General features: G+C 44.8%; 10 protein-coding genes across 11 annotated transcripts; 6 read left to right on the top strand and 4 right to left on the bottom strand.

The window, feature by feature from the left end:
* Positions 1–3074: 3074 nt before the first annotated feature.
* On the bottom strand, positions 3075–3730 carry LOC120951137 (endocuticle structural glycoprotein SgAbd-3-like). The gene is made up of 3 exons (XM_040369680.2): positions 3617–3730; positions 3427–3533; positions 3075–3361 (listed from the first exon to the last, which is right to left on the bottom strand). The coding sequence occupies exons 1-3, from the start codon at positions 3623–3625 to the stop codon at positions 3175–3177; spliced, it is 303 nt and encodes a 100-aa protein (XP_040225614.2). The 5' UTR covers positions 3626–3730; the 3' UTR covers positions 3075–3174.
* A 2510-nt stretch (positions 3731–6240) lies between these two features.
* Positions 6241–7531, top strand: LOC120949715 (larval cuticle protein 16/17-like). The gene is made up of 2 exons (XM_040367186.2): positions 6241–6347; positions 7007–7531. The coding sequence occupies exons 1-2, from the start codon at positions 6336–6338 to the stop codon at positions 7310–7312; spliced, it is 318 nt and encodes a 105-aa protein (XP_040223120.1). The 5' UTR covers positions 6241–6335; the 3' UTR covers positions 7313–7531.
* A 2904-nt stretch (positions 7532–10435) lies between these two features.
* Positions 10436–12177, top strand: LOC120951654 (endocuticle structural glycoprotein ABD-5-like). Its single transcript, XM_040370461.2, has 3 exons — positions 10436–10645; positions 11650–11759; positions 11879–12177. Exons 1-3 carry the CDS (start codon positions 10634–10636, stop codon positions 12060–12062), a joined length of 306 nt encoding a protein of 101 aa, XP_040226395.2. The 5' UTR covers positions 10436–10633; the 3' UTR covers positions 12063–12177.
* A 1139-nt stretch (positions 12178–13316) lies between these two features.
* Positions 13317–13966, bottom strand: LOC120951653 (larval cuticle protein 65Ag1-like). Its single transcript, XM_049605985.1, has one exon. The coding sequence runs from the start codon at positions 13826–13828 to the stop codon at positions 13397–13399; it is 432 nt and encodes a 143-aa protein (XP_049461942.1). The 5' UTR covers positions 13829–13966; the 3' UTR covers positions 13317–13396.
* A 544-nt stretch (positions 13967–14510) lies between these two features.
* Positions 14511–15420, bottom strand: LOC120951652 (endocuticle structural glycoprotein ABD-5-like). Its single transcript, XM_040370458.2, has 2 exons — positions 14999–15420; positions 14511–14921 (listed from the first exon to the last, which is right to left on the bottom strand). The coding sequence occupies exons 1-2, from the start codon at positions 14999–15001 to the stop codon at positions 14562–14564; spliced, it is 363 nt and encodes a 120-aa protein (XP_040226392.1). The 5' UTR covers positions 15002–15420; the 3' UTR covers positions 14511–14561.
* A 41-nt stretch (positions 15421–15461) lies between these two features.
* LOC120951651 (larval cuticle protein 65Ag1-like) lies at positions 15462–16007 on the top strand. Its single transcript, XM_049605987.1, has 2 exons — positions 15462–15647; positions 15725–16007. Exons 1-2 carry the CDS (start codon positions 15640–15642, stop codon positions 15984–15986), a joined length of 270 nt encoding a protein of 89 aa, XP_049461944.1. The 5' UTR covers positions 15462–15639; the 3' UTR covers positions 15987–16007.
* Positions 16008–16212: 205 nt separating this feature from the next.
* On the top strand, positions 16213–19709 carry LOC120951649 (cuticle protein CP14.6-like). Of its 2 annotated transcripts, none has more exons than XM_049605986.1 (5): positions 16213–16328; positions 16399–16526; positions 16608–17440; positions 17526–17644; positions 19223–19709. In XM_049605986.1, exons 1-3 carry the CDS (start codon positions 16320–16322, stop codon positions 16873–16875), a joined length of 405 nt encoding a protein of 134 aa, XP_049461943.1. In that variant the 5' UTR covers positions 16213–16319; the 3' UTR covers positions 16876–17440; positions 17526–17644; positions 19223–19709. The 2 variants fall into 2 exon arrangements, with proteins under 2 accessions (XP_049461943.1, XP_040226390.2); XM_040370456.2 differs by lacking the exon at positions 19223–19709 and adding an exon at positions 17711–18509.
* Positions 19710–19886: 177 nt separating this feature from the next.
* LOC120951685 (endocuticle structural glycoprotein ABD-5-like) lies at positions 19887–22443 on the bottom strand. Its single transcript, XM_040370513.2, has 2 exons — positions 20257–22443; positions 19887–20179 (listed from the first exon to the last, which is right to left on the bottom strand). The coding sequence occupies exons 1-2, from the start codon at positions 20397–20399 to the stop codon at positions 19945–19947; spliced, it is 378 nt and encodes a 125-aa protein (XP_040226447.1). The 5' UTR covers positions 20400–22443; the 3' UTR covers positions 19887–19944.
* A 1708-nt stretch (positions 22444–24151) lies between these two features.
* LOC120952881 (flexible cuticle protein 12-like) lies at positions 24152–25127 on the top strand. Its single transcript, XM_040372435.2, has 3 exons — positions 24152–24455; positions 24527–24651; positions 24722–25127. Exons 1-3 carry the CDS (start codon positions 24447–24449, stop codon positions 24906–24908), a joined length of 321 nt encoding a protein of 106 aa, XP_040228369.2. The 5' UTR covers positions 24152–24446; the 3' UTR covers positions 24909–25127.
* Positions 25128–25481: 354 nt separating this feature from the next.
* Positions 25482–25983, top strand: LOC120952882 (flexible cuticle protein 12-like). The gene has a single exon (XM_040372436.2). The coding sequence runs from the start codon at positions 25611–25613 to the stop codon at positions 25923–25925; it is 315 nt and encodes a 104-aa protein (XP_040228370.2). The 5' UTR covers positions 25482–25610; the 3' UTR covers positions 25926–25983.
* Positions 25984–26531: the final 548 nt, after the last annotated feature.

Here is a 26531-nt window from a genome sequence, read left to right as displayed (position 1 = left end):
CCAACCCTTCAAGTGCTTTATCAGCAAACCAAATTCAGGACCAAACAAAAAGAAAGCAAAAAAAAACAACAAATCTCTCCCGTGCGCTTATCCCGCGTTCTGCTTCTTGCGCTTTAAAGAGGGAAAGCATTTAGATTTGCATCGCTGTTCGCTGGATTTGGAACGGAGCAAGAAAAAAGGGGGAGAAGAAAGATTCCAACCCTTGCCAGCCAAACCAGGAAGCACCAGGAACCAGACACCAACCTACAGCTACACCCAAACCCGAAACATCCCGACGCACCACATGCGCCAGTTCCCAGACCCGCGTTTTGCGCACCAAGGGCCGGTACGCGAATGGTTTTTAGCGCACTCAGCAAACAACGCAGCGCAGCAGAGGGAACATCTATCCACCCGCAGGCGCACGCAGGTTACGGCGGGGACGCAGCGTCCGGTGCGTCTAGCTAAAGTGCTCGCTGAGAACCGATCATATGTTTTTGCGCACTGCTACAACAAATCGCTTTCACCTCATCCGCTTCGTTCGCTGCCGAGTGATGCTCTGCGCAGGGGAGAATATAGAGAGCAAGAGGGGCGAAGCATTTTGCACCGAACATCAACCCACTGCCCTTCGCACTAGTCCGCACTAGTGGTGTTTATTTTAGAACCGAGACGAACATGCAGGTGTTACCGTGCCTAAATCCTTCAAATGCTAAAACCACCATGCCGCGTTCCCTGCTCAACTTCACGTCCCTTTCGTTGGTGCTGCGTATGCTTGCGAGGCAGCCGGTGCAGCCGGTCGGTCCCCTGGTGGTGCACACGGCTTGCAATAATAGAACGATTTTCCCGCTCACCCTTCGCGGTGCGCTGTGATTGAATGTTTGAACAGGATGCGTAAGGGTGAGCGAACCCGAACAGAACGCTGTGCCGGACGCAAACTAACTATCTTTCTGCTTTCGTACCACCACCGTCAAACAGAGCGGTAGCGATACCTCTTCGCACTCGGGTCGGACGGGCAGGACCCGGGTGGACCGGTCGTTCAGTTGGTTCGGGTTTGTTGGTATTACAACATACATTTAGGGGTTTTTGGCCAGCAGTCACAGCCGCGCTTCTGGACAGCAAAAGTTAATTCCCCGTAACCACACGCACACGGATGCGGAGGGAGCCAAAAATTCATCATCCACTCTCTGAGCCGGACAGACAGGCGTGCATAAATTACATTGAGGCGCCCCTCTCTCTGTCTTTTAGGGCTACATACAGAGTATGATTGTTCAATTTTTTAATATGATTTTGCTGCGCTTAATTAAATTTAATGGAATATTAATTTAAAACAAATGAGGGAAGTGGGGTTCGTCGCTTGCACCAGCGTTGTTGGTGTTTGTTCGCCGAAGGTTGCTAAGATTGGGCTGAGGTTTGGGCAGAACGCCCTCAGATAGGCAACCAGCAGTACACTCTCACTTTCAGTAGCATCCACCTGCAGCGTGAGCCGAATGAAAGTGAAAGTGAGCTGTACAATCAAATAAAGGCAATGTGGTGCGTGTGTAACGAAAAACGATTGCCCAATTTTGAACGAATACTATACAAGTATTGAATATAATTGCCCAACAATCTGATATTGTTAGTAGATTAAAGTATTTTCTTGGCTCTAATTCTTCAACTACACAAACTATAGTTTAAACCAGTAAAATCTGAGCTGACCTTTTACCTTTTCGACATAAAACACATGTTAGACAAGATCATGTTTATCAGTATCGTTTGCATCTAACCCCTTCTTGAACAGGTAACCCAACGCATATGATACGAACTCAAATTTCAATATTTACCCATCCATCAATAGACAAAACCTGAAGCTGCTGCTATTGCCTAGCATGGTGCGATGAGTGGTCAACGCTGTATCCATCATCATCTTCGAGACAACAACAACAAACACCAGTGGCAATCCCTCCACAATCAAGCATTAAAAAAACCTCAACCCTGTGACCCTTTTACCTGGTAAGATGACCCACCGTCGGCGCAACATCTGGGACCACTCGGGATTGGGGCTGCTCTCGCCTGATTGAACACTTACACCGAACTCCCCCCAAGCAGCATAATCTTATCAAACGCAACGGGGAAACAATCGCCCAAAGTGGTGGTGAGGTGTGAGACGACCAGACGGCCAGTAGCAAACAAATTATGATGCTCGCGCTCGCGAAGAAGCATCACCCGAAAAGCCGCGTTAGCGTCGGGCTGAAGAGTCGTGCTCGAGGATAACTGGTTGGTTTCTTGCAATTTTCCACTTGAAATGCGGTGCGCGCACGTGAGATGCGCGCGAGCTTGACCGATAGAGGCCGTGCGATCGTTTGACATTTAAACTTTGTGGCCAGTGAGCACGGCACGGCGACGGGTCGCGCACATCCGAGCATCGATCACACGCCGACGGCGTGCTGTGGATGAGTGTGGAGTGTTTTGCCACGATGTTTGATGGTTTGCTTCCCTTTTGGTTTAATTGATGTTATTTATTGGTTTGCTGGAAGGTGGTTTTCGCTTGAGGTGTAGACATTAGGGCTAAAACTTTCCTGTGTTTACAAATAAAATGTACTAATCATTCAATTAAATGGGCAATTTTATGCCAATTTAAAGAGTCGTGATCGTTTTGATACGGTAGTGAAGCTATTCGGAAATAAATTGCATTCCTTCAGCCCAGCGGATGTCACTTTTTAACATGATTCACTGGGTGCACAACGTGCCTTTGTGCATATCATTTGCATGATCACTCACTGGTACAGCCCAATGTTCATTATTGTCGCCAGCACGTGTGCCTCTACATCCAACACAGCGCAGTCAGATTAGGTTGTAAATGAGAAGATTCACTTTATTCAATGAAGACATTCACGCTTTGCCTTTAAACACATTCCCCTTATCAATTCAATCCGTTAAGTAGCGACACACAGCAGTCCATCGAAGATTCATTTAAATGTTAAAATTGACTGCTCTGTCAACTAAAGCTGACTGCCGAGACATATTTTGACATAAAAATGTCGAAAAATACCAGTTTTTTGCTATGAATGCAATTCTTTCTTCCTGAGCTAACACAGCAAACAAACTCATGCAAGTAGATTTGTACAATTCGTTTGACCTGTTTTATTGTTTTTCCATGATTTTCTCGGTAAGATATCCAACTAAAGCTTAACCCTGAAGCGAACCAGCGCCCTATACCCTTTACAGCTGCTTCACCATCGGACGGTAACCGTTCTCGTCGGCAGTGTAGGTGACAAGGTATCGCTTGCCATCGTTGTCGGTGTACTCGTACGAGCCGCTGACCGAGATTGCCTGCACGTCCGGATCGGCGGCCGATGCCTTCAGCTCAGCCATTTCCTCGCGCTTCTGCCCATCCGACTGTTCGTAGCTGTACGGTTGGATGTAAGGATTAGACTTCAAATTGGAAACACTTGGCCCGTTCGGGATGCTTACTTGAACTTGTAGCTTCCATCGACGTTCATCTCCTTATCCTCGGATACGATGGACGTATCTTCTGCGAGACACAGACCCAGCAGGCACACAAAGGCAAACACAGCGACCTGTAATGAGGACACACGGTTATTACATCCACACACTGAGTACTTCAATATCACTTTATCATTTTATTTAACTTTAAACTTACAAACTTCATGTTGAAGCAGTTTTAGAACAAACGTCCAGAGGCACTACCAAAAGAACGCAGGGATTACGTTAAGTCAAAGCGATAACACTGTGGACGACTGACATTCGAACCCTTCCAAGGCGCGCTTTTATATGCGAATTTGGCGTGCCCCGAAATCTAACTCTCTGCCATTCTCTGGAATCGCTGGGTAGGGGTTAAGACACCATAGAACCACGGCCCATGTCCCCACGGTCCACGGTTTGGGTCATTTATTGTCACCATCATCATCATCATCATGGCTATTGAATTGAACCCAGGTGATCAAACTCGATTCTTCCCTAACCTACTCCCCAATGCAGGACTTTCTGGTTGATCTGTTTACCAAGTTCTTCTCTCCCCCCGGAGGCTTATTTTATGATCATTTCATTTCCCTTTTCAATACACTATTCGCCTTACCTCCGAAGCGAAATGAAATAAAAAGTATCATCGTCTGGCATCATCGTGCGGTATCATCATCTCGAGCCGAGCCCCAGCCACACGCTTAATGTTCCACCCCGGTGTGGATGATATGAAGATGAGCAAAATCTTTCGCGACCCACAAACATGCTCCTCCCCCCTCACTAATCTCCTTGTGTCTGACAGTAGACATTGAAAATTCGGCCGACCCGGTCAAGGATGTGGCTCGCTAATTTACGACCCTGTGCAAAGTTCAAAGTGCGTGGAATTAGAATTTCTAATGGATATCGCTACGCTTTTCGGCAGAGTGGCTGGGATGACAGAGTCTCGTATGCAAGGACCGTGTTCTGGCGCCTACGTCATGCCGTTCGGGTTTGCCGGTTTGCTCTGAAACTCATCAATTTGCCGTAGACCGTAAAATTGAGTGTTATCGTTGGGTTGGAATTCGTGCATGGGGACAGGTTTAAGTGGTACCGGTTTGAGCGTTCCAGCGAGTATGTGGAGGAGACATTCGCACATCATTACATCAGAGCAGACGGGTTGGTTATTTGGCTAGTAAAGAATAGACATCGATCAGCTTAATGTCTTGCCACTTTGTGTACATTTGTGATCAGGTTGAATGAAATTGATTATGATCTTCATAATTTATAAGACTTTTTGCGAAGAAATTGACAGATACGCAATAACAGTCCCTGAAAGGTTATGGAATGCCATCTAGACTGAAACTTGTCTAAAGACGGGAGTGACATTTTGAGCTATCACAAACACAGTCCCCAAGTGTATGAACTGACATCATATCCGTCATGAGTTCAAATCTAGAGAGGATCGAACGCTATGTTATGTTCTAGAGTTGCCAGATAGACAAGTCCATGACTCATGTAGGGCTAGACATCAGAAATTTCCAAGCTATGCTAACTTCAGCAAAATGCGGATGTCTCGACGAACATTAGAACTCGTTGGAAGAGTTTGATTTTACAACTACTGGATGGATGTTATTACCTTTATAGCCTAATTCTTAGCTGGAATTAGTTACTCTTCTTTCGGTTGTCTCGGTTCATTCAAGATTCGTTTGGAAAGGACCGTTAAATTGATTACGCTTTAGTTAATTCACCCATAATTTTGATCCTATCAGCGTCTCAATTCTTAAACATTGATTATTCTTTTCTTAATCCTTTGTATTCAAGGGAACAACAAACAAAGTCATTGGAATATTCTAAGTAGAATTGTTATTTGTTAATCATCCCTCGATAAGCCAAAAGATATTTCCTAAATTAACATAACTTTTTGCAGTGAAAGTGACTTTGTTTGCATGGTTCTCTCTCTTGTTGATCGCATGTTGTTCTTTCAAGCCCACCAAAGATGCATTAATTCCTGGCAAATTAGCATAACCAAGATGTTGAGCAAAAACAGGAAGCTCGTGTGTCTTCCTATAATTCCAATAATTCCCACCATAATCCAGTGTATGCACCGTTCTAGCAGCTCCTTCCTGGTTTCGCTAACGAGAATCTTCTTTAAAAAAACAAAAACCAACCGGCGCCATAAACCGATCTGGTTCACTCATTAACCCGCAGAACCGGACCGCCACCGGTCTACCGATATGATAAATCAAAAGCCTTGAAAACGAGGTTCATCTTCTTCCAGCCTTGCTCTACAACACCTACAACAAACAAAAGTGATAGAGAAGGGGGTTTAAAGAAACTAAACACACATGTCTCGCCAAAATCGAACGTCACCGGGAGAAAAAAAAACAAGTTCATGTTTAGGAGACTGCTACCAATACTACTACCACTACTACTACTGCTGAGTGTTTCTGCTGCACCGGTAGAGATCCATCTTCGACCACGTACGAGACAGTGCTGAAAGGTTAGGTGGCCCATTATCTGAATTCCGTCTAGTTCTTTAGTGGCGGGCACATTCCACACGGTAGAGAAGTGTTTCGTTAGTTTTCGTCGAAATATGTCTTGTTTTCCCCTCTCTCTTCTTCTTCACTGACTGATACTGATAGAGGCTTGAGCTGTAAAGCTATGCAAAAAAAAAAGTTATAACACACAGACACATACGATCAGGCGAGGATCACGCCGGAATCTGTATCAGTTTGGTGCGGAATTTGAATTAATGTAAGGTCAGCTGGTGCGGTTTTGCTGGTGGATCGTGTTGAGCAGTATCGCGGGTCGGAAGATGTCCAGCGGATATATAACCCAGTGGGACCGGCTAACCAGTACATTGTACCATCAAACATCGTCGTGAAAAGATCCAAGCAAAAGCTTTCTTTAAACAAACAACAATGAAGTGCCTGGTGAGTGGTAGAACGTAACGAAAGTGCTAGAACCTACGAGCAAGTGCTTTGCGAGCGGGAATCATTGGAGAAAGTGATTGAATTGTAGCGAGCCTATGACATGTAGACTGTCGTTCTTTCCAATTGTTTCCGTTGTTGATTAAGTTGAATGTTTTATCAAATCTTTTTCCCAACATATTGCAAATCAGAAAACGATCAGGCTGCAACATTCATCTAAGGATCTTTCAAGACGATCGTATAGCGTCATCTCAAGCTGGTTGGCTAATTCTCTCGCTTAACCGTCAGGCATCAAGTTGACAGATTGCTGCGTATAAATATTATGATAGCCTCTTATACCATAGATAAAGCTTAGCTTGTGTGAAAAAGATCCACAAGGTCACGATGGGATTAAACATTTCAACCAAAACCAGAAATGAAATAATACCACACGCGACAATGTTGTGATCGTTGGTTTGCTTTATGTGCCCAAACAAGTCATCCTCTTAGAGGTTTCGCCTATTGCTGTTACCTTTCGTGCTGATCGTTATCCAAAGCGATCGATTTTCATTGCCAATTAAGCAGATCGCAGACGGTTCAACTGTGCAAAACCAGGAAGCCGGTCACACTTCCGCCTTCAGTTTAGAACTCTCGCCTTAATCTGTTATCCTTCCCCTTTCTAGATCGTTCTCGCTGCCCTGATTGCCGTTGCGGCCTGTGCGCCCCAGGGTGACATCGCGCTGCGCAACCTGGACATTGACCATGCCGGCCTGGTGGACGGTTCGTACAGCTTCAGCTACGACCAGACGGACGACCACAAGCGCGAAGAGTCGGCCGTGCTGAAGACGGTGAAGAACTTCGACAACGAGGATGTGCCAGCGCTCACCATCACCGGCCAGTACGAGTTCACCGATCCGGACGGCAAGCGCTACCTGGTCAAGTATACGGCCGATGAGAACGGATTCAACCCGACGATCACCGAGGCCTAAGCGCGGCGCACTGTACCACCATTTCTGTTGTCCGTGTTTGTCGTGCCAGGTGCTGGTTTCTTCCTAGAAGATCGCCACCGTTCGCCGACCGTACTCAAAGTACTGCACGGCGAACGTTAAAACAAGCAGATGTTGAAGTAGCAGCCGACACAAACACACAAATCCAGTGAAGAGAGTTTGTAAAATTGATGTGAAATAATACAAAAAAAGTTTAAAATTTCTCAAAAAAAAACATGTTGTTTTGTTTCACAATTTCTTTGTGGCAGTTTGAAGGCGTCTTTGTCTCTGAGAGAGAAGTATTTTTGGAGGCATATCTTTCTAAAGACATCACGAAAACACGACCTTCAAAGAGAGCTGCCAGATATGGGGACCTATTTGGGGTGACGAAAAGGCATAATATCATCATCATGATCATCGGGAAGCACAGACCACAACACACTGTGCGCGACCCTCGACGCCCGGCTTGACCAACAATGCTCACCGCCACAAATATCACCATCGATCATCCTCGTACGCGCCCGAACACTCACGCGCTCGAGTGTTTGATAATTTGAGGTTGATTTGTTTGCCTCCTTTGGCTAGCAATCGGCACCGATCGACCACCGGCGTCTGGCGTGGATGAGGGTTTAACTACGCACGCGCCTCATCTGTTTAACCTATGCACATGTACTGCCTCCACTTGGTTGACGATCGTGTTCGTTTTGTAGACGAAAGGGGTTGGTGTTCTTTTTTTTGTGTGTATTTGATGTGCTCTCGCGGACTTGAAGCAAGGGGTCGTCTTACGCCATCGTGCCGTTGTCGTCGTGCCGATAGTGTCATGCGTGTTATGCAGCAGCTCTAGCCTAGCTGTTAGATGCGTTTCCTATTCTCACACTCACTCCTCGAGAGGGTGTAACTGCCTACCTCGTGTGTGTGTGTATGTCGCCATTGCTGAAGATGCAATTTTGATGATGAATAGCAAATCGAATGATATGTATAAAACCTTACAGTGCCTTCGCCGAAAATAAGAGACCTTGGGGGAAATTGATGCACAGCGGAAGATTATTGGAGAAGCGAACGATCGCCAACACGCTGGGGCGCGTCGTGAGCGCGTGGTAATTGATTGTTGCCGATAATGAGATGTATGCCGTTCTCACATCTCTTCACGCTTATCTCACCGCAGTGCTTTTTTTTTTTGGAGGTTTTTAGTGGAATGTTGCAAAGGTCACTCCACGGGGACGAGCACGATGGAAGAGAGAATTGAGATGAGAAACGGAAGAAGTAAAAAAGATGATCGTACTCACCCCCGAAACGGACACAGTAATCATGATTGAAGTTGTTCAATTATTGCTCGCCTCAACGTTGTGTGGCTTTTAGTATCGTTTTTTTTTCTCTATAGTACCGAGCACAGCTGAGCGTATATGCTGGATGTTTGAGACAGAAGCCGGCTACCGACGGGCGTTCGGTCATTACTCTTGTACCGGTTGGCGATTTGTTTTTTGCACATTGCGGAAGGCGTTAATTTTTAAACAAGCGCTTCTTCGACGTAATCCTTCCTGGCGAGCTGCAGCATGTATCGATGTGACAAGCTTCTTCTTTTTTTGGCATTCTGTTTTGTTTCTTTTTTCATGGTCAGCTTTTGCAAAGGGGACGATGGCTGCTGGCCAAAAAAAAAAACTGTCCCCAAACAAGCAAGGTTCTCCGCAAGGTAGTTTATTTAATTGACAAACATTTTTCACAAACGCTTCAAAGATAAACAATTAAAACCGCACACACACGAGAACCGTATGCTAACGAGAAGCTTGTTGATAAATTGGCAGTTTTAGCTGCCGTAAAGCTGGGGAAGGTTAAATGTCGTAGATTGCAGCGCAGGGAATTATGCATCGAATCGATGCAAGTGCATCGGGTGCCGGGTGTTGCGATTAGTAGTTTTAAATATACGATTAAAAACTAACGAACAAATATATGTTCGAAGGGAAAGATTATGTTGTTGTTGTGTGAGAGAGAGAGAGAGAGAGACAGAGAGAGAGAGAGAGAGAGAGAGAGAGAGAGAGAGAGCAAGATGTTGTCACCTACATGCTAATTTGTAAATGTGCATAATGCACTTAAAGCTAAGCGGGCAAGCAATTGCACGCTCCAGCTGCAGTTGCTCAATCGATTGATGCTTTTATACTGGTGGGAATGGGTTTGGGGTTATGTTTGCAAATGTTTACGCTTTATTATCTTCAAGGACAATATATCAATTTATAAGAAAAGAAATAGTACGAGATGTAATGTTTCTGTACATTTTGCATTTTTCAAGTAATTAATAGAACCAAATTTTGGGCATTTTATCATTTGGAGTTGTAGAATAGGTCTATTTGTTGAATAAATTAATTCAGAGTCATTTTTACTGCAATTGTAATTGTAATTGTGAATGTTAGTAATTAAACAATAACAATACAGAACATAAAAAAATCTTGTAATTACAACAATCGATTTGACGTCCTTTTAAATTGTCAAATCCATTGTTCCGTTTTTGGCAATAAATTACGCAACGGGGACAACTACATCGACTCCTCGTTTGCAGTCATAGCAGTTCATGACGCTAAAACAAAAGCGGCTGACCTACATGAATGGGTAGTCTTAGTTTTATAGCTTTTCTTTAAAATATCTGTGTGATTTTGCACCTTCACCATCGTTGACTCCCGTGCGATTGAACTTTTTCTTCTACAGCTACTGTAAACGAACGTCCTCCAACTTTTGACACCCCTCAAACAGACTGATCTTCACTTGTACTCCTCCACCTCCCTTCCCTACAGCATATGTGTGGCATCAATCGGCCCATACTCGGTGTCCGTGTACGTGCTCATCTTCCCTGCGATCAAACACCGTGCGCTCCCACCATCATCAGCGGTGCGGTACCGCGTGCAATGCTCCTTCCCATCGCAACCACACAAAACACATGCAAAACAAGCATAAACTCCCAGCATCGGTAGTAGTGGTGGTGGTGGTGGTGATAAATTGCGGCCATCGGGGACGGTATCGTCACCTTAAAGTTGGCTGCTCCTCCCATCCCATCCCGATTACCTTTCTTTTTACGGCCAGTGCCTTTGCGCTGACCGGCCTCTGCGTCCGGTGGCAGTATAAAAGGAGCCGCGCAGCATCTTGGACGCTTATTATTCTGTCCGCGCGGTACGGCAATCGTGTCCAGTACACACCCTGTGGTCGTCCTGTGATTAGCGAGTGAGATTTTGCGCCCAACATTGCTCCCGTGCTCCCGGTACTCCAGGAAACGTTTTATTACAGCTGTTGGATTATTTCCCCGTGTGGTGTGTCCGTGTGTACCGTCTAACCGTCAGCATGAAGCACGTGGTGAGTTTCAACGTGACAATTGTGGCGGATGGAGCGATGTACGGTGTAGGCGTTACGTGCAAAAGTGAACAAAAGACAATTGATGTTGATGAAAAGTGCTGTGGGTGGTGGAATGTCATTTTTTGTTTGCACCTGAAGGTTGCGTAGTATGAGGTGGCGACAGAAATGGCTGACATTTTTTGGTGATGTTACGTTGGACAAGTGTTGCTTATCTTTAACATCAAAAATATGACTACGAACGAGGATATGGCGGTATATTAGCTCATAGATCATGCTTCAAGAGATCCATTGAAGTGTGACGAAATGGTTACTAAACGTGGAGAAAATATTAAATTTGGACTGTATACATAATTTTTCTGTCTTACAAGTTAAAGTTCCATATTCAATAAGTAATATTTATTTTTTTAAATTGAAGATTTTTTTTAAATCAACTTTCAATCTCCTCAGCTCTTAGTTTATGTGTTATAGATTCAAACAAAAAAATAAAATCACATTGTTTTACTGATAGTTTTCAGTATAAAAACTGTTCTTAGGTGCTCTCTGTGCAACTATAGATCAAAAAAGGCCAGAAGTTAAGAAAAATTAGAGAAAATTTTAGTGAAATATTTAAAAATTATTCTTGTTAAATATGAGTCACAATCAATGCGATTGAAATTAATGTATTAACACATGTCTCACTTACGAAAATTAAAGAATATGTGCTAAAGGTTCTTCAAATGTTCAACATTGCTTATTTTGTGACGCATCCTGCCCACCAGTTCTGCCGCGGGGTCAACATAAATCAGCATTATCAGAACAACATTAGGCACTCGCGGGAACATCGCTGGTTCCGACCAGTTCGGCACAAATGTCACACCAGATTACGTCGCTAAAGATGCGAAATAATGTCCAGCCATGCTATGCCCACGCAAAGGCGTAAATCCGGGCCGTAAAAATGTTCTAGAAATATGAACTGCTCATCGACACTATCTTCATTTCATTCTTCATTCATTCCCTCCCGTTAGATTGTTCTTTTCGCTGCCCTGGCCGTGTTCTGTGCCGTTAAGGCGCAGGATGAGGTGCAAGTCATAAGCTTTAACAACGACAACAACGTCGATGGAAGCTACCAATTTGCGTAAGTTTCAACCCATGCTTTTGCATGAAATTTATCCCTTTTCGATTGTTTTTGCACAATCGTGGTGGCATTTTAGGGGTTTAACTAATGTGATTTTCGTTAATCTTTGAACTGCACAGCTACGAACAGAGCGATGGCCAAAAGCGGGAGGAAAAGGGTGAGCTGAAGCCGGTGGAAGGATCCGATGAGCCAGCCCTGTCCGTGAAAGGTTCGTACGAGTATACCGACTCGAATGGACAGCGATACCGGGTGGACTATGTTGCTGACGAGCGAGGATACCGCCCGACGGTGACCAAGCTGTAAGATACGGAGACGGTACAGCCTTGCCATCACAAGCACAAACACTCAGTGAGATTCAAATGCCACAAACAGTATGTAAAAAAAAGTGAATAAAGTTGTGAACAATATAATCTTTAAATTTGCTTCTCTTATTGCACTACCAAAAGAAGAAGAAATCAATGAAAGAAAGCACATTTGTCCGTTTATTTTAAAACACAAGCATGCAGAGCCTTTCATCCCGAAAGTATGCAATGCTAAACGTAATACATATTCAGTAGTGATGGGAAAAACATGTTTTTGTCGGAATCGGCTCTGGAATCGTTTCCGGTATAGGTTCCGCAATCGGCTCCGGAATCGGAATCGGTTCCGAAATCGGAATTGGCTCTGGAATCGAAATCGGCCCTGGAATTGGAATCAGAAATCAGACGCGGCTTCGAAACGGAGTCGGTTTCGGCACCTCCATAAGAATAGGCGTTTGGGTCCAATGATGCTGCGTATTGATAGGCGCAAAGAATCCAAATTTACTTGTAAACTATGCATTCTCATAGAGATTTCCGGACTGATTTCGCTTCTAAAACTTCTTACTTATTTCAATTCAAGCACTGATTCTCATTCCGGAGCTAATTCCATTTCTAGAGTTACCGGAGCAAATTGCGATTCCCAAGTCTATTCTAATTTCGGAGCTGACTCCGGACTCGGCTCCGAAGTCAACTCCGGAATCGGTTCCGAAATCGGCTCCAGAATCGGTAAAGGAATCGAATCCGGATTAGGAATCGATTTCACCATCGTATTGACTTCGTAATTGATTCCGAACGCGGAATCGGGTAGGTCCGATTCCGTACTCCCACCACTAATATTCAGCATTCCGTAGGTTCGTCGCTTGATGTCATCCGAAGACTTTCGTTTAAGTTTTCGTTCTCATCAGCAGATGGCGCCTCTGTCTCGATCGCCTAAAGTGCCATCTGTTGATTGCAACCGAAACTAATACGAAACTTCAACATTGAGCAAAGCTTTAAATGCTTTTGCTATAGTCGTAATTAAATGCTCATGCAGATTCCATTTTTTGTGCTTGTCTATTTTAATATCCATCATTCTTCGCATGCTAGTGCGCGCTTAGGCACCTTTCACTACAAAAACAGCCAATCAACAAGCGATTAAGGCAAGCAGGGTAAGTGATCTTGAACTTTTGTCCTTCATTTACAAAGTCAGCGAACTCGTAGCGATTTAGAAGGTGATTTCCTTCCTTTGTAAACATTAAAATATCATATGCTCAGATCATTTCTACGTGAAGCGCTCGTTTATTCCATTCCACAAGAATTGTAGATAATATTTGTCCACCTTTTGCTTCACTGGTCTGGTCAGCCAACCAGCGAAAGCAACACCGTATTGGAGATGCCTGCCGGAGGAGGCTTCTCTACAATGCGATACCCATTCTCGTCCGCCTCGTAACTGTACTCGTACGTTTCGCCATCGGTCCCGATGAAGCGATACACTCCTGTTACACGCAAAATGCCCGTCTCGGGGTCGATGGTCCCTTGCTCCTCGCGGAACTGGCCATCCTTTGTTTTGTAGGAAAAGCTGTACCCATTTTCATCGCGCACATTTTCGAAGTAAACGAGCTCCGGATCCTGCTCTCGTACAGGGGCGGCAACGGTCACGGTCACGGTCAGTGCAACTGTCACTGCCGTTATGATCCACGATTTCGAATGCTTAAACAAGAGCAAGGAAAAGGAGATCACCAAATATTGTGCACGCTCGCTTGATAAGAAAACCGTGTTGTCGCTTACCATCGCTACTGGAGTCCGTTGTTATCCGTCCGTCCTGTTCGCAACAGCGATAAGTCAATACTAAAAGTTTCAACAACCGGCTGCTGCGCTGCGATGCGCTGACGGTCGTCGGCTTCTTCGTTTCTTGTGGTGAATGGTGCCAAAGATGATACGCATTACGACGATCAAGGTTATGCTTGTGGTAGGTGGTACAAAGCCATGCACATGTATTTATAAGTTAACACAATTTTGCTTACGCACATGCTAGACTTTTTTTGTAATATTCTGCATTCCGTGAGTTCGTCGCTTGATAGCGATAGAAGTCTTTTGTATTGGTTTTATTTTTTACCGGTAGATGATAGCCGTTAATCTAAATTAATACGAAAAATAATGTTTGGACAACGTTTTAGTTTGCCTTTTCAAATTAAATCATCTATGAAAAAATGAAAAAGTGCCTCGAAGCATAGTTTATCCGCATTTTTCCATTCCATGAAATGCCCATTGTAACGTAATTAATATTATTTTTTTTATCTTTATTTGAATGCTGCTGCGCGTTAAGTTAGGTTTGGCTATAAAAACCGCCTACCTGTAAGCTATTAAGCCAAACGTGTTAAACGAACTTTTGCTCTGTGTTGAGTCTTGTAGGCTATCAGCCTTTAGATAAATTTTAGACACTTTAGACTACACTCAATATTCCTAATTTATTTCTCCATAAAGCACATTCATAATAATTTTCAGCGGTTATCAGCTTCCCACCTCAACCGACGAGCGAAAGTAACACAGTGTTGGAGATGCCGGGAGCGCCTGGCAGCGGTGGCTTACCAACGATGCGATACCCGTTCTCGTCCGCCTCATAGTACACCTCGTACGTTTCACCGTCGGTACCGATGTACTTATACGACCCTGTCACACGCAAAATGCCCGACTCGGGATCAATGTATCCCTGCTCCCGGCGACTCTGGCCATCCTTCGTTTTGTAGGAATAAAAGTATCCTTGATCATCACGCACGTTGTCGTAGTATAGTATGTCGGGTTCCTCTTCTCCAACGGGCGCTGCCAGGATCGCGGTTACGGTCAGTGCAACTGCCACCGTTGCTAGGATCCACTTGTAGGAACGCTTAAACGAACATCAAATTTTAATAAAAGATAACACCTTCTTGAGCACGCATTCGATAAACAAACCGCGTATCTTACCATCGTTGCTTGAGTCCGTCCTGTTTGCAACAGCGATACATCAACACTAAAACATTTCGGTCTTTAGCATCTGTGTGCCTGTCAAGGTTATGTTTGCCGGCGATACCAAGACAAACACATGCGCTTATAACTTAAGCCAAGCGTACGCTGTAAATATTGGTGAGCTACTTATCAAACGTGTTTCAACTATTTAGCTGGGGAATAACCCTCATTCCGGTGCATCGCTGAATGTTGCTGATGTTTCCATCGACATTCTCCAGTGAAAAGATGCCACTTCAAGGCCGTTTAGTTGTGGTAAAAGACAAAAAGAAAACCGGGTGAATCTTTCTAAAAATAATTTCGGCATTTTGGACTGTCAGTTTGACTAGATCTTCCCAGCGAGCAAGGTTGGAACGGGAGCTCGCTCTGTAGATTTGGTAGAATTTTGGCTGCCTTTTCCTGTAAAAAAAAAAACATGAAGAATCAGGTAAGAGAGCCATAAAAAACACATAAATACGAGTATTACAACGTTCTTTTCTGCCTCACAGATTTGTTTCCTTCTTTTACTCGTACCCCTTTTGTGCGGTGTCGGCGGGGCACCGGCCCAAGGAGTTGATCCAAATTTGAAGAGCTTCTACCACGAGGCGGACGACGAGGAGCAAATGTTTTCGTAAGTACCACTATCGCACTGTGTTGGTAAACCACCCAAAAGCAACTGTTTTGTTTGCCCTGTCCACATTCTTCCAGCTACAAAACGAACGACGGCCAATCACGCGAGGAAACGGTCTCCTGGGATAAAGACACGGGCAAGATTGTCATCTCCGGGTGGTATCGATACCTCGGGCCGGACGGTGTCCTCTACACCGTGCAGTACGTGGCGGACGAAAACGGGTTTCAGCCGCTCGGCGCCCATCTGCCCGGTGCCGATCCGAATCCAGATTTGTACACCATTTCTACCCCGTTCGCGGGTGGAATCTCGAAAACCGTGCTCCTCTCGCTGGTTGGATAAACCAGGCCGACCAGGTGGGCGGTGCGGTTGAAAATTGGCGTAAAATTCTGCGCTTTCCGGTTTTTGCGCTTTTGGTTGTTGTTTTGTGTAAAAAAGTAAAAATTGTACTGTGGGCAGGATATATCCCCACTCATGCTACTGCGTGCGAATGAAAATCAATAAAAATTATCGCTACACCGCTGATCAAACGGGCGTACCAGGCAAACTTTAGCGTTTTGGCACCGTGTGTAGCCGTGGTTTCTGGACGTTATGTGTTAGTCAAACCTTCGCGACGCTAGAAACAGGTTGTACGGCTTTTATGTTGCGCTGTTGTAGTTTAATTCCCCATCCATCATGTATCGGGTGAGTGTTTGATTTAGTTGCTAGAAAAGCAGTTAGTTTGAAGACTTTTTTAAATATCTAAACATTTTAGTATTGTGTGTGTCTTCTTGCCTTTTTACTGGCATCAACGCTACTGACCGACGCCCGACCGGCGATGGAGAAAGACCACAACTTCCACTACTATGAGATAATAAGCACTGAAAATGGGCAATTGTTTTCGTACGTGTTTAATTCCTCATTACTAAAACAAAGAAGAATCTATTTTATTAACCATTTATACCCTTTTTTGCATTTTTAAAGCTATAAAACGAAGGACAATCAGTGGCGCGATGAAACAGTTGAGACCGATCCCAAGACCGGCAAGCTGGTCATCTCAGGCTGGTACCGCTACGTCGGGCCCGATGGCGTCACCTACCAGGTCAAGTACGTGGCGGACGAGAATGGCTACCGGCCGCTCGGGATGCATCTGCCCGGGGCCGATCTGTCCGATCCGACCGCGTTCAGCGTGCTTACGCCACTCGTCGATAGTGGCGTTTCGCGAACAGTGCTTCTATCCCTAGTCGGCTGACATCAGCAAACGGGGGCGATATAAATTACAATTTTGTGCGTGTGCTATTTTAAATGCGGTTAAATTATGGAAATCCTATCTTTAGTAGTTTGGTACGATTAGCAACGTGGTATTGATAGTATTAAAATTTGAAGACAAAAAATGAAACACGATACACGTCGGAACGAAGACGAACAGCATTGTGGAACCTGTCCCTGTCAGTAGCATAACCGATCACCGCGCAGCGAGCGTTGATTTGTGAGTTCGCTTGCTGGAATCATACTCGATTAACATCTCCTAGGATCGTTCGAAGGCAACGACCTTGCTTGAAACGGCTCTTCGGGGGCCTCTTCGCTTCTCGGGCTTGGGCAACGACAGACGCACTAATCAAGCGCTATCGCACCCATCGGCGAGCATCGGTTTTTGCTAGCTTTTACGCAGAAGCTTGGAAGCTGCGTAGACGTGCTGAGGATGCCAACGAGTGTGGTTGTTTTTTTTTTTTTGTGCGAAGAAAAAAATCTGAAGCAAAGGAGTAAAGCAGTTTTATTTTTTGTAGAGAAAGATTCTAGGAAATAAAATGCGTGCGGTAAGCTTGTTGTTTGTTCGATTGTGATGAAGCAAGAGAGAAATGATTAAATAAAACATTCATAATCCCCTCTTCTATGTGGCAGATTCAAGGTGTGCTTCTTTGTGTGTTTGTAACGCTTCTTCCTGTTGTTATTGGAGCTCCAATAGGCGACGATCTAATTAGCTACGAAAGCGTGCAAACCGATAATGGATATCGGTTCTCGTAAGTGCACCTTAGATTAATGTAATGCAATTTCCATGATAAAAAGAATCAAACATGTATTTCCAGCTACGAAACAAAGGATGGACAGGCACGGGAAGAGGTCGGTACGATCGACCCCAGCACGGGGGTGCTGACGGTGACTGGTTGGTACAGCTACCGCACGCCAGATGGCGATACGCAGCGTGTTGATTTTGTTGCGGATGAAAATGGCTATCGAATCGTTGACCAACCGCCAAACGTTGTGGCACAATTCATACCGATGGTTGTTGCTGGTTCACCTATCGATAAGACGGTGCTGCTATCGCTCGTCGGATAGGGAGATACTTTTCTTGGAACGTTGCAAGAAAAACAATTAATTTTTCATAACAATATGTTACAACACAGAAGCTAACAATTGTCAAACAATACACTATAGATAGAAATAAGTAATAGTTCGCTTTCAATGGATTATAAAAGAGGCTGAGGTTAGGGTTATATTATCAGCTTAGTAGTTATGATATCAGCTATATAATTGGATATCGGATTCATATTGCATATGGATTATAGGACATCAGATAGATAATCATTTATAATATTTAATACACATAACATCACAAATGTGTGAATAAATTATTTAACAGAAACATTAAGAACCTCTTGTGGGATATATTGAAAGGTTCGTCGCTTGTTTCGGCAGGAGTCTTTTGATTATATTTTGAAATAGTAGCAGTAGTTAAGCAAGACCTAATCTGGAAGATTTATATTTTATTTTAAAATTTAACATTTATGTTTTCTTTATCCATTTGTTCTATCCATTTCGAAAATGATAACATTACAGTAACTCTTGTTAAGTAGCTTAATACGATTAGCAATGCCGTATGGTTATTATTCAAAATTTGATATTAGAAAAAACGAAAAACGTTGCAAAAAAGGGGGAATGACTAACATTAAGCAACCTGTCCCTCTCAGTAGCAATAACGATCATCGTGCAATTGAGCATTACCTCGCGAGATCGTCTGCCGGGATCATTGAAACGTACCCGATGAACCTCTCTTAAGATTGGTCCGAAGGTATTGACCTTTCTGGTACGGCTCAGGGGATCTTCGCGTCTCAGCTGGGACGCATTAATCATTTCTGAATCTGACCCCTCGGTGGGCATCTCTTTCGCTAGCTTTTGCAAAAGCTTTAAAGCTGTGTAGACGTGTGAAAGGTGCTGACGAGTGTGGTTCATGTTAGCGCAGTGCAAAATTTGTGAGTGATATTAGAAGAGTTTGGGAACTTGCTTTTACTGCACAGGAAGGATTCTATTAACGAAAATGCGTGTGGTAAGAATGTTGTTGATTTGATTGTGATTTGAATCTTGAAGATAATATTACATTCTTTCCTATTTCCAACTTGCACTGTGGTAGATTGGTGTGTTTCTTGCCGTGTGTGTCCTGCTTACGTCTTTGATCATTGGAGCTCCAATAGGTGACGATCTAATTAGCTACGAGAACGTACAAACCGAGGATGGATATCGTTTCTCGTAAGTGTACATTAAGTTCAATTGGATTTCTGAATTAAATTTCCAAACTGATTAAAAAAATCGTCTATTTCTAGCTACGAAACAAAGGATGGACAAGCACGGGAAGAGATCGGTACGATCGACCCAAGCACGGGCGTGTTGCGCGTGACGGGTTGGTACAGTTACTACACTCCAGATGGCGTTATGCATCGTGTTGATTTTGTTGCGGATGAAAATGGCTATCGAGTCGAAAGCGAACCGTCGTCCGTTGAGGAAGAGTTCACACCAAACGTTGAAGCTGGTCCTATCGATAGGACGGTGCTGCTTTCGCTTGTTGGATAGGGATATCTCATAATCTGATTTTAATTGGAACATTGCAACAAATGCTATTTTCAACGACAGTCAACATCTTCAACGAAGCAGCTATTAGCTCAGTATGATAAAAAATCGTCAAAATGCATTAGATAATATTAGATCACTTTCATCGGGTCGTTAAAGAGGCTATACTTTCAGGGCTGTTCTAGGTACAGATTTTCAAAATATCTACACATATTAAGGGTAATCAAAAGGTTAACAGAATAAACGGGTAAATAAAATTGCATAAAGTACCATGTGATGCTTAACTGCAATTGTTTTAGTCACAGCAATTTACATGAAAACACATATAAATGTCTTCTACACATTTTTATGCTGTCGAATACATAATCGGGGAAGATTTATTTTTAGTTAAACGAAACTTAAATTACTTGCTGCTATGTTTTTTTTTCATTTTCTCTCCATCCTTTTAATGATCTGAATGATCTCAACCCCGGCAGATCTATCCCATCAGCAACGACAGGAAAGCCTTCATCCTTAAATCTGCATCGCGTGCGTTTCTTGTCACCGTTCGTGCCCGATAGCCCTTCTTGCCGCTCGTGTACATGACCATCACCATCGTGCCGTCCTTATTCTTGTACCCATACTGGCCCATCAGCATCAGCTCCTGCTCGGGCGTTCCAACGTTCACCAGCATACCGACTTCCTCCCTAAACTGTCCATCACTCGTTTCGTACCTTTTGTGAGAAAGAAAGCAGAACAAAATACGTCACACTGCACTAGCAACAAGCTTCATGCACTTGCGATCACTCACTTAAACCGATACATTTCCTGCCCGTGGATACTTTCGTAGTTGAGGAGTTCAGTATCCTGATCCGCATCTGACGACTCCATCGGAGCACATTTTGATACAGCTAGCAGCGTGCCTAACGATACTACCACGCCGATAAGATTCATGATGAGCACTGGGCATCAAACTATGTCCTACAGCTTCTTAAAACTACCATTTTGGACATCGTTTTGCCTAACAAAGGTGTGATTGAGCGGGTTGCGAGCGGGGGATTTTGGAATAAGTTAAACAACATCGAAACACAAAGGTTTGAAGTGACAGCTCAAGGAGTACACGGGGATTTAGGCATGGCCACGGTATGGGTGCACACACGAGCGCACGGTGGATGATGAGCTTCGATCAACGCTGATGAGAACACATCAAACACTGATGGCTCTATTAGTAGAAGGTGTGGTTTTGGAGAATACAGCATAGAGCAGTCTAAAACGTCTTCATTAAAATACTTGCAACGAACAAAAAACGGAGGATGCAGTGAAGCATTGTTCCTCCCAAGAGCACTTCAGCCCAACAACTCTTCACCAAACACTGCACCAAAGGTTGTTGTAGTTCGCCAAAGGCATAACGCAAAGGCTCTTTCCATACGTTTTGCTCGGAACACATTCGGAACGTTTGTTCGGAGTGAACTGGTTTCAAAGCTACCTTTCAACCTCGAACCGCGCACGCCTGCTACGATAATATGCTAATCGGTTTTGCTGGTTCGCTGTTAATTTTAACTCCGATTTGATAAGAGCGCGATGCGTGTCAGATCACTTCCGTTACATAAGCATTGCTTCTGTCTGGCTGCAGACGCAAGGAGGCGCCAAGCAATTATGTTGCGATAGATAATCATTCACGAGCAAAAAAACAAAACAGATGGAAATGAGAGTCAGAAACAGAGAATATTGTGTAAGGAATATTGTGGACAATTGTCGGATCTGCTGGAACTCATAGAACGTTTCCCCTTTCAAGCTTATGCAATGCGATATGATGTTATCCAAACAAGCGCAGTACGATTGCATTCCAGTGACCTCATTTTATGTCCTCCTATCATGCTAATCCCTCTTACCTTTGGCTTGGATGCACAGCCCACTCGAAGGGTTGCCCCAATCAGTTCAGCCCAGCTGATCGAACGAGGACCAACATTTAGATTACAGCTGACCGATTAAATGCCGTCCGGCGATGAGCCCTCTCTCCCAAATGTGCTCCAACACAAACAAACACTGGCGCTTCCCTCCCACGTGCTACGGCCCAGCTAGATAAGGTTGCAGCAGCACGCCGGGAAGGCCACCAAAAGTCAAGATGCCTCCCCGCCAAAGAAACACCAAACTGCAAGCGTGCCCGTGGACATCACCATAAAATTGAACCGTAAAACTTGCCTCACCTCACGCATCTTACCCACGCATCATACACAACAAACAGTTTTGGGGTGTTGTTTTTTTGGCTTGGTTTGCTCAGAGTGTGTCTCCGAACAAAAAAAACACTCACACACAGAGATACCAACTAACCGAGCTTCGAAAGAAAGGTGACAGAGAGCAGAAAAACAAAATCTCCTTCCTTCCAAGCCAAACGAGCGCATCGCACCTACGATGGGAGGGATGTAGGTCGAAGGAGATGTAAAATACCGACACACAAACGCAAACACGAACGGGCTCAGGCTCCAAAATATGCGATCTCCGTCGGCGAGCGCGAGATGATCGGCGATGTGACGCCAGGAGGTCAATTCGGAGGTGACCGGTGTCTCGGCAGCGCCCGCTGATGCACGCTGACATAATCGATGATGCATCGCCAGCAAAGCAACTAGTGGATGATGATGATGGTGACGCTCAAGATGGTGATTATCTCGATCGCGATGTTCACTAGCCAGCAGCGTCCTTCCCATTTAGCTCGACCCAATGTCAACCAAGGCTGTGCTGAAAGGAACCTTTAAAAAAAACGGTCCCAAAAAACAGTCCGAATTCCCAGAAGTCCTCTTTTTATCTTCCCTTTTTCGTTCAGGCTGCCTTCAAATCGATGGCCTGAAACTCTATGATATCTAATCATTCTAGCTTCGATGCTTAAATTCGGGGATTTTTTGTCCCCCCCCCCCACGCCATCCTAACCTTCCCCATTTGAGAACGTTTGCACAAAAGGAACACGGCCGCGGAACATCGGCCACGGTGAGTTGTCGGCGACCAAACGCTTTTGTAGCGCGGTATTACCGTGCATAAATTACTACTAAAATGTGACTTATGTGTAAGCACGCAAGCGTTCGCGTTGCCATGGATTTTGTTGTTGTTGGTGGTGGAAAGTAGAAGAGGAAGGGTAAGACCGGGTAGGGGGATGCTAGCCTGATGTTGCGGTAACACTATGCGGAGAAAGATGAAGAAGATACTTTCAAGGTTAACCAGAAAGTGGCTCGCTGGCTGCTGCTGCTGCTGGTGAATGGTGCGCATGGTGCGGGGTCGTGATTGGACCACTTTTCGATCATCCCCCTCCCCCTTACCCCACCGAGTGTCCGTTCGCCAGAGATGGCGCGAGGGGATGATAAACGAGAAAAGGGTGGGGCTGTGCATGGAAGATGATCAAGAAAATCGTCAACGAGCGGTTGGCTGTAGCCTTCGAACAGTTTTCACTATCACTAACATCACACGCACAAACACGGTAAAGTACTAGAAAGACACACACACACACACACATACACATCCATGTGTAGATTCTTCTTCTTTCTTCCCGGGGTAGCTTAGCGGTTTGGGACGGAATGTCTCACGGAGTGCCGATGCTTTCATTAGCATATCTGTGGAGTGTTTCTTTTTCTTGTGTGTGGTTTCGTTTTCGGTTTGTTCGATTGGATTTTGCATCATATTTCTAGCTCGCGCTCGTGTGCCGTAAGTTTCGACGGTTACAGCCAACTGTAGCGAGGGGCATCAATCGATTTTGCTGTAAAATATTACACTCCTGCAAAACACATTTCCTGGGAAGTCGGTCCCCCAAAAGAGCTACTCCAATAGTTCACCCAGCTTATCGGTCATCATTACCGACCAATAAATTGCTTTGTTTTGGAGACAAAACCCAACGGTTGTCCAATTCGGGCTCTGACATTTGCATCTCATCTTTTGGTTAGAATCTTTTCGTCCGGAGCAATGAAGAGGCATCGCAAACAGGCACAAAAAAAGGGCATGTGAACCTCCCGCGTGATGCATCCACTAACGGCAGCACATCAAAGAGGGACCATAAATCATTACATATTTACTGCCGACGTGCGTGCGTGCGTGCGTCCTGAGAGTGCTACTGGCACTTCGTTTCGTTGTTCACTGTACCGTTTTTTCGCTGTGGCTTTTGGTTGCGGGGGTAAAGTCGGGTAAGTGATACAGTAAACAGAAGGTTTTTTGCTGTGCCGTCGGTTTTGCTACGCTACGAAGCACACAGGCAGAGAAGGCTGCGGTGCTTGAGAGCGAAAGATTGTAGTCCAGCGAAAGAGACTCCAATCTCAAGTGCCTTGCCTCGAGTCTACACCGCAACGGCGACGAGACATTGAAAGCAAAAGTGATCTTTCTTCCACTGTTCAACGCGATCGCTTTGTCCCAGACCTCGGACCAGTTTCTTTTGTTGCTTGCTCTCCAGCAGCATTCTGTGGTTCTAACCGGATGCGCGTACGCCTACCTAGGGAGTCTAATTTCAAACCCGATCTAATGCGTTGAACATCATCCTCACCGTACCTTCACAGACGAGGTCCTCACTCGTCAGTGCAGTGGAACCAGGTACGAGAATGAACCTTCACACTTTACCGTATTACCGGTTTGCGGAAGACGCACAGTACAGTACAGTACTAGCAACTTGGCTAGCAAAAACTCATGCTTTCCACGTGATATGATCGATGTAATTGATCGACTGATCGAATGACACACTGCCACTGCCTCGCTGAAAGCGAATCACGTTCTGTAGTAGGAGGCATGGGCGAACCCCCGGACGGCAACCGCAGGACCGTTATCAAGCAAAAGTGTGGTGTGTGCATCCTAATTACTGCTGAGGGGAAGCTGACAAGTTATGACAGTTTGTAGAAGAACACCGATAGCGTATAAAAGAAGATGCTAGCTGCATTGTCCCCCGTTAGTTACGGTAGCTAAGTGGTTGAAGACGGATCGCACAAGTTGTAGTACATCAGTTCAAATATATATTAGAAAAACAGTTACTTCAAGATGAAGATGGTACACAATATTCTTTCCATCAGTTCCCAATCAACTTTGAATTAACGTCCAAAACTTTTGTGTGTTTATAGCTATTAGCAGCAATCGCTTTGACACTGGTGATTAGTGCATTTGCTGCCCCGCTGGATGATTCCCGAAATGCCGAGATCTTGCGGTACAGCAGCGAAAACATTGGAATTGATGGCTATCGATTCGAGTAAGTTGTGCTAGATTTGTCTAGGATAGTGCCTGGCTCATAAAAAGGGACTCTAATCTCATCGACACAGGTTCGCCACAAGCGACGGTACAAGCCGAACGGAGGAGGCTGAGCTGCGTAATCCCGGCACGGATAATGAGGCGATTGCCGTACGAGGATCCTACTCATATACCGGGCCCGATGGGACCGTGTACGTGATCAACTACGTTGCGGATGAGAACGGATTCCAACCGGAAGGTGCACATATTCCCAAGTAGTTTGGTCATTCAAACTCCAAATCAGCCTTATCCAGTAGCCAAATTATAGTGACAAATTCTTTTGCGGGAGAACCTTTCGGTTTTTAATGCATTTCACTGTAGAGAGTCAAGAACAAGTCATCTCCGTCTTTAGTTTCGAGAATTCCTCCCATCCACGATCAGTTTGCTGATGCGATCATGTTTGATTTAAAAAATAAAAAGCAAAAAATACCTCCAAAATCCTCGATACTTCGAAATACGAAAATCGATGCAACACCGGTTCAGTTCTATCTGGAGGCGTTCCTATTCCACCGGTTTTTTTTACAGATATTCAAACTCTCCTTTGATATTCAACCGAACCCGACATCCGTGTTGCGTCCATGCTATTAGACCGGTTCTTCCTAAGCTTATGCATGGAAAATGCACATAAAATTCTCATTTCGGACGCATTTGTCGGAGCGTCCCACAAGAGAAAAGACTGCAACGAATGATGTGACAAAATGTGCAAAACCAATGATTGGAAACTGAGCCACTTTTTTGTGGGTAGATTATAGCATTCTGTTCTACCTTGTGCCAAATTTCAGTATAAAAGCGATCACACTTGTGACATCGTTCTTTAGTAACGTTCTTGGCTTTGCAACCGTCAACGACGCATCTCGTTCGAACATCAACAGATTGAAGTAATTCACCCGAAAGAACATCCAAATCTTTTTCTGCGTGAAAATGAAGTGTGCATTGATCTGTGTGGCTTTGTGCGTGGCCGCGGCCGTGGCCATCCCCGTCCCGGACCAGAACGCCGAAACGCTCAAGTACGACAACAACATCAACGGTGTCGACGGGTACAGCTATCAGTACGAGACGAGCAACGGCATCTCGGCGCAGGAAGCGGGCGAGCTGAAGGCGGTCGGTGAGGCGTCCGCCCTGGCCGTGCGTGGATCCTACACGTACACGGCCGCCGACGGACAGGTGTACACGGTGACGTACATTGCGGACGAGAACGGATTCCAGCCGGAAGGCGAACATCTGCCGAAGGAGTAGAGCGTAACGAATGGCGTACTCGAGATGTAAATAAATGGTTGGAAATTGTACCAAAACATGTTTTGTGTCACTTGTATGAAAGATATGCCAGTTACAGTTGAATGGTGACAAATGGTGATCAAATCGCCCGCAATTTCTTCTGATTGCGTAATTTGTAAATATTGAATATTCCAAAAACATTGAATTGATTGTCCAGTAGCTTCAAAAGTGACAAAAGTTTCAATTTTGAAGTGATCCACTCACACACAAACACTTTGGACACCTCTTTTGGCATTGCTAATTTATTGCCGCGATTTTTAACAACCTCTTTTTGCCAAAAAATGCGTTGACCCTCTCATTGACCCGCCAATTGGTGGCGTGTGTGCTATATTGGGCTTCTTTCACTGGACGAGGCGGAGCGAAGGGAAACGCGATTCATTCAGAAACACACAATCCAATTCATACCGATCGGATGTCGGTACGACGGGTGTAAACTTGACATTCACCCGACGGTTCTTTCCTTCTTAGTGCAAGCAAGGCACGGATGCTACTGGCCACCGTTCCCTCCTCCCGAAAAGGGGGTACGCGATTGCACGGCACCAAGGGAGGAACACGATCGCCGCACAC

Source organism: Anopheles coluzzii, chromosome 2, assembly GCF_943734685.1.
Source record: "Anopheles coluzzii chromosome 2, AcolN3, whole genome shotgun sequence".
In the NCBI taxonomy this organism is placed as follows: Eukaryota; Metazoa; Arthropoda; class Insecta; order Diptera; family Culicidae; genus Anopheles; species Anopheles coluzzii.
This window is presented reverse-complemented; position numbering and strand designations above follow the sequence as displayed.